This window comes from Nanorana parkeri, unplaced genomic scaffold (genome assembly GCF_000935625.1).
Source record: "Nanorana parkeri isolate BGI_ZX_2015 unplaced genomic scaffold, ASM93562v1 scaffold887, whole genome shotgun sequence".
NCBI lineage: Eukaryota > Metazoa > Chordata > Amphibia > Anura > Dicroglossidae > Nanorana > Nanorana parkeri.
Genome location: NW_017307155.1, coordinates 316,472 through 323,691, shown reverse-complemented (window position 1 = coordinate 323,691; position 7,220 = coordinate 316,472). Strand labels below are relative to the sequence as shown.

At 44.7% G+C, this 7,220-nt stretch overlaps 1 protein-coding gene across 1 annotated transcript in view; it reads left to right on the top strand.

Annotated features, from left to right (window-relative positions):
* The window catches only part of LOC108794698 (zinc metalloproteinase-disintegrin-like crotastatin), a 58,244-nt gene that overhangs the window by 6,938 nt on the left and 44,086 nt on the right, over window positions 1-7,220 (top strand). The window contains exon 2 of the mRNA XM_018565786.1: window positions 6,085-6,167. Coding sequence (XP_018421288.1) covers window positions 6,085-6,167 — 83 coding nt within the window. The remainder of the gene's footprint in view (window positions 1-6,084; window positions 6,168-7,220) is intronic.

Genomic DNA, 7,220 nt, shown 5'->3' with positions numbered 1-7,220 from the left:
CCCCCCCCCCCCCCCCCCAGGAGCTTTTGCCATAATGTGCAAGTATGCTAAGCATGCTTACCTTCTGTAAGAACTACTCCAGCCCTCGTCAACGGCAATTTTACCTTCACCTGGTCTTTCACTGAGTTCAGAGTCCTTACCCATCTTGAATGGCTAAGATGGCCCCAATATTTGCAGTGTGCCTGAGGAGTCCTTTTCGGCCAGAGCATTCCTAGTTGGTAAGAACTGTATGGGCAGATGTGTACGCGCCATACACATCTCTCCACCCAGCTATTAGCAACCTTGGACACTCTGGTCACTGGTAGGACTCGGTAGGACGCTGATCAGAGTCTCCCAGGTTGCTAAGAGCTGGGCAGGGAGATGCAGAGCCCTTACACATCTCCCCGCCAAGTTCTTGGTGGTGTCACTCTCCACCAGCACCACCCTGAACCCTACTGATTGTGCACCATCCAGCAACACTCCCCCATCCCTATGGCCTCAGGTGGCACAAAAGGCTAGGGACGACCCTGGCTAGGATGATGTACCCACCACGGAGTCCTGGCATATAATTGTGCCATGACTGCACGCTGAGCTACACATGCGCGGATCAATGTACACTCAAGATAAAGAACGCCCTGAACAGTATGGAGAAGCATTTATGACAGAAGAGTCATGTGACTCTCTTCTTTCACCTGTCTTGGTCAGAGGAGTTTAGCTCCGCTTAAAGGAATCCTTTTTACCTGCCAAAGCATTTGTATTTCTGTCCGTCCAGTCCTCAGATTTACATAGCACTGCCAGATTGGACAGCCAGGAGGATGACATCACTTACAGTTCTAGGTAAATCCAAAAGCAGAACTGTAATGCATTGCAGCTCACCAATGCTTAGATGTAGTAGCTGCATTAGTTTTCTTTCTTCATTTTTACCTGGAGATCCTGCCAGCAACACCCTTCCTGTCCTAGGGTGACACTGCTCACTCACTATACTGTATCTATGGGGAGGTGGCGTAGTGACACTAGGAACATGTTGAAGCTACTTAAAGCAGAACTCCAGTAAAAAATAGGGATGCACTGATACCGGTATTTCGGTATCGAGTACGAATACCGATGGTTTTTTTTAGGTACTTGGCGATACCGAATACAGAGTACCGGAAGTCCCATTCAGGAAGCCAGGTGGCGTGTAATGACCCGCCACCTGCCTTCCTGATTAGCCGGGAAGCCAGGCAGCGTGTAAAGACTCGCCACCTGGCTTCCCGATTAGCAGGGAAGCCGCCCCCATGCTTCTCGTCACTAGGTGACGAGAAAGCATGGAGCTGGCTTCCTGATTGGTCGGGAAGCCGGCTCCATGCTCCCTCGTCATGAGCTGACGAGGGAGCATGAAGTCTGCTTCCCGGCTAATCAGATACCCGGGTGCCGCGTCAATACACGGAGCCCGGCTTCCTGATTGGCCAGGAAGCCGGCTCCATGCTTTCTCATCACAATTGACGAGGGAGCATGGAGCCGGCTCCCTGGCCAATCAGGAAGCCGGGCAGCTTGTAATGATGCACTGCCTGGCTTCCTGATACCAGAAGTATTGGGCTAGCTAGGCATCATCTTTTTTGTCACTCTGCTCTATCACTGTACTGTTACCGGGGTGCCGCGTGAATGCACGGAGCCCGGCTTCCTGATTGGCCAGGAAGCCGGCTCCATGCTTTCTCATCACAATTGACGAGGGAGCATGGAGCCGGCTCCCTGGCCAATCAGGAAGCCGGGCAGCTTGTAATGATGCACTGCCTGGCTTCCTGATACCAGAAGTATTGGGCTAGCTAGGCATCATCTTTTTTGTCACTCTGCTCTATCACTGTACTGTATCTATGAAGGGAGCAGCATCATCACCCTAGGACAGGAAGTATGTTGGCACTACAGAACAACTCCCGCTCTCCTTATTTCTGTAACATATAGGGGGAGTGAATCGGGCAGGGCACATAATACTGCAGAGTGTGTGGGACACTGCTAGGTTTCTGGCAGGATCAACAAGTATTTATTTTGCACTTGCAGCACAGCTTTAATAAAACTCTTGCAATGGTATGTTTTTAAGGGACCAAAAGGCACCAAATAAGTGAAGGACATAGCTGGGGTTTACATACAGGGGAAACTCGAATAATTAGAATATCGTGCAAAGTTAATTTATTTCACTAATGCAACTTAAAAGGTGAAACTAATATATGAGATAGACTCATTACATGCAAAGCAAGATAGTTCAAGCCGTGATTTGTCATAATTGTGATGATTATGGCTTACAGCTCATGAAAACCCCAAGAACCCCAAATCCACAACCTCAAAAAATTAGAATATTACATGCAATCAATAAAACAAGGATTGCACATAGAACAATATCGGACCTCTGAAAAGTACAAGCATGCATATGTACTCAGTACTTGGTTTGGGCCCCTTTTGCAGCACTCACTGCAATTACTTTTGCACGATATTCTAATTATTCGAGTTTCACCTGTACACTTTAAGTAATACAGTGCTCAGCACCCAGTGTAGCATACTCACTAACCCACAGGAACCAATCACATTCACCGTACTGTACGTAGATTATGTAGATCCTAGGAGTGGCTCTTATATGTGACCTTGTACTTTAAACACCATCTGTTCCCTTTTGTTCTATATTACTGCATAAGCTTGTTTGCATAAAACCAAGAGTGTAATCTCTGGGCAAAGCCTCCTTTTATTTCTGCCTTTTGCAATCCCAGATAATTGTAAAAGTAGCAGTGACATCATCACTGTGCTGTACATAGCCTGTGCAGAGAGCAGAGCTGTGGGAGGGACCCAGCAGGCCCCTCCCACACAGACTCTATGCAGGAAACTACAGGAGCGGGTGGAGACAAGACCAGTCACTGCACAAGAAGAGAGAGGAGCACTGATCGGTCTTTATTACAGGAGGGAGTGGAGACAAGACCAGTCACCCTGCACAAGCTGAGAGAGCAGGAGTGACCGGTCTTTATTACAGGAGGGGGCGGAGACAAGACCAGTCACTGCACAAGAAGAGAGTGCCCCGGAAACGCGTCAACACTTCAGTGCTTTACACAGGACACGCTATCCGGATCCTCTTACTGCTCTGGTCTTATTGTTCTACAGCTTGTTTTAATCTTCAGTATTACGAGTACCTGTCAGTTCACTTTTATGCCTGTCTTTTTGGAATAAACGATACTGCACTAGGAAAGGCGCCCCTTCTTTTGTGTTTTTTCAGATGTTCCAGTTCCCTTGACTGTTTTGGGGCTGTGCCTTGCATATGTGCTTACGATTCCTTCCCTGTGAGGGATAAGGATTGTCCTTGGCGCTTTCAAACCAAAAATTTTCTAGAGTTCATCTTGAATTCAACTAAAATATTTTATCTCAACAACTACTAAAAATACATCCTCCTCATCTTTGCGTGCTGCTGGTACACAATCCCAATGCTGAAGTTGGTAGCACCAGCACTTCAATTGTCAGAGCTGGGTTAGCTGCTGCCAGAACTACATCTCCCAGGATACCTCATGCAAAGGGTGTGTTTGTGGGAGTGGCCTAGTCTGATGAGTGGGCGTGTTTTATGCAGATTGCATGCAGCCAGACCAGGGCTTGTAAATTAGCCCTGGTTTTATAGCAGCCAATTTGTAAAGTAGATTTCTGACCTTGCCAGAGAAAATAATTATTGGGCACAAAGAGCAATAAAAATCCTGAGGGAGGTTCTAAACATTACAAAACACAGAGGTTTCACAGAATTGGCCTGTCTAACGTTCAAGGTTCTAAACATTCCTTAATCTACTAGACAATGTATTATAATTTGTATTTATATATGTGTGTGTGTCAAATAAAAAGGTGTACAAGTCTAAAAGTTAAAAGGTTTTTACCCTTCCTCCTTTACTCTTTGTACCTTTTTTAAAAGAGAAAAGTTTAGGCTGAGATAGCTTTAAGGAAAAAAAACTGCAATATAACATTTTTCTTTTTGAGTTTAGATACATTTTAAATTGTATTTATATAGGGATGCACCGATACCAGTGCCGATACTTGGCATTTTCATGAGAACTACCAGGGTTGCAGCGGTTGCAGCTGCGACTGGGCCCTGGTGCTCCACCACTGTCCTGAAATCATTAGTCTGTATTGTTTTAGAAAAACTGTCACATGACACCAAACAAAAATGTATCAGTACTCGTATCTGTGAGGACTTGGACAAGTATCAGTACTTGTACTTAAAGAAATGCCACTGGTGCATCACCTATATATTTATTTATAAAATCACACATTATAACAGATATATACAAATCCCAGGAGCTCTGTGTGCTCCTTACAAATGACAGCTGCCTCCTAACTTTTGCGTTTTTCTCTAGTCTAGTCTTGGAGCTGGAAAAGTATCGGTACTGGTACAGAGTACGGTACTTGGTATCTCAACATCCCTAGTATTATAGCTGTACTGTCTCCCTTTTTGTTGTAAAGTGGTGCACAAACTAATAATAACAATAATATATGAATGCACCGATGCCTTTTTTGTGGCATCGGGTACGAGTACCGATATTTATATTTCGGTACTCGCCGATACAGAGTACCGATATCGGTAATTCCGCTAGCATGGAACCGGCTTCCTGTGCAATCCGCTGCCCGGCTTCTTGATTGCCCGGGAAACCGGCTCCATGCTGTTCGGCCAATCAGCCGGGAGGTGGGTCATTACCCGCTGCCCAGCTTTCTGATTGGCCCGAGAAGCTGGCTCAATGCTGTTTGGCCGCCTCGATGCTGATTGGCTGGGAAGCCAGCTTCTCAGCCAAACAGCACAGAGTCGGCTTCCTGGCCAATCAGGAAGCCGACTCCATGTTCCCTCGTGGTACTGCCGATCAGAGGAAATCTCCCTTTGACCGGAAGTTTCAGTATCGGGGAAGGTATTGAAGTGTTTGGGCAAGTTCGAGTACTCGCCCCAAATACTCGGTATTGGCAGTATCGGTGAATTCCTAATAATAGTGTATTAAAGCACACATAGGCTCTAGTTGGCCAACAAGATGATTTATTGGGTGTCTGGCATTTCAGTGGGACACAGCCTCTCCCTATTTCTCTCTCTCTCTAGCTGGCCATACTCCAGTAGAATTTTGTTTTCAGAACATTTGTTCGATTTTCTAATGGCTAATGGGGGTAAATCAACTATCATTTTTTTTTTCCACAGTGACAGAAAGAGTTGAAAGAAGTGGGATGGAATTTTTATCTTGAATGAGCAAAATTGTAATAGTGAATGTGGTTTTCGTTCTGAAATCGAATGTTAAAATCAAATTAGATTTCAAATGACATTCATCAGCCTCTGATGGCATTATCGAATGTTCTGACCAGATTTTTTGTATGAAAGTTCAGATAAAATGGACCACTCTAGGCTGCTGTCTCTTTTGTTGGAGGAGCCATTCCTGAAAATTCTCAGCCTAACAGCACCTGCATCCAATCAGATGCAAGCACTGTCCAAGGTATTCAGTGGCTTCTGAATACAATAGCCCACCGGAAGATTTCTCCATCCATCCTGTTCAGTTTGTACTTTTTGTTCATTCCACAGGATGAGCAAAAAAAATAAAAATAAAAGTAGTAAAAAAGTAAAGTGATATTAAAGTCAAAATGTTTTTTTAAGTTATTTCAAATGCTGATGAAATCACATACAATGGATGGTGCTCCTTGATGTGTACAAATTTTAGTTAACTGCAGAATCAGCTGGTCCCCTAAGCACTGGTCCTGATATCCTGTTTTAGGGTGGCTCCTTTCCCTTGCAGGGTCCTATGGAGCCACTCTTGTGTGTGCTAGTAAGCTGTGTGTGTCTACACAAATACACAGACACAGGAAGGCAAGACACTCCCCTCCTCCCCATTCCCTTCTCCAAGCTAGTAGATGCTGCTGGATTCTGCTCTGTCCCTTGTGATCTTCTACTGGACAGGAAGTTCAGGGAAGCTGAGATCAGAGAGAGTTGGAGCTGTTCAGAAACATGATGACTCTAAATGTTTGGGCAACAATGTAAAGAAATACTTTGCTGGACAATGTATATTTGTTTGATCTGGATTCATTAATGAAAAAAAAGACTTTATTATTCCTTTTATGTTCTTTTTTTTTTTTTTCTTCTCTTAGCAATAAATAGACTACCGAGAGGACTGAAATATGAAGTTGTCTTTCCAGAGAAAATCCATTCTTGGCACAAGCGAGACATAGAGGTAAGTCGCACGTACATAATTATCTGCTAGATCTTCACTCGTTTTGTTTCTTGTTACACATTTTCCTCTGATCCGTCTTGTGTTAAATTAGATTATGTCTACAGATTGACTTCACTGATAAGATCGGCCGGCATTGCTTGAAGAACTAGGCAGAGGATTTCACTTCTGGAAACAAAGAGATTGTTACTTTGAGATATATATATATATATATACATATACAGGTGAAACTCGAATAATTAGAATATCGTGCAAAAGTAATTGCAGTAAGTGCTGCAAAAGGGGCCCAAACCAAGTACTATTGTGTGTGTGTGTGTGTATATATATATATATTACACACACACACTAGATTACCAAAAGTATTGGGACCGCCCTCCAAATCATTGGATTCAGGTGTTCAAATCACCTCCATGGCCGCAGGTGTATAAAATCAAGCACCTCGGCATGCAGACGCTTCTACTTACATTTGTGAAAGAATGGGTCGCTTTTAGGAGCTCAGACTTCTCTAGAGTCTCTTTCATCCTCTGGAACTCTTTACCCAAACCTGTCTGTCTATCTTCCGCCTTGACTGCCTTTAGGCGATCCCTAAAAACTCATCCCTTCAGGGAAGCCTATCACACTTCAACCTAAACACTCCTCACATTCTCAAACATTTCGTCCCCACACAGCTCCCTCCTCATGTATCACTGGCTTCTCCCTTTTTAGATTGTAGGTACGGCCGCGTAGTCCCATAGAGAAGGACGGGGGCTGCGTACAAATCACACGCAGCACCTGTCCTTCCCGGGAGCTGCACGATACGGCCGTGCACGCAGCATAGATCTGTACGTGCCCGCCTTTTCTTGTGTGAGTGAGGGCAAAGAAGTTACACTGGTGATTCTGCTGTTGGGAAAACTCATTAGCAGCTGAATTAAGAAATTGCAACCACCACCTTTTTCCTGTCTCTCCCTTGCTGGGACAAGCACCGCAGAATCTTGATAACTGCATCTGATTATACATAATTAACCCTTGTTTCATTAACATGCAGAGGAGGGAGGAGGGAGGAGGGAGGAGGGAGGG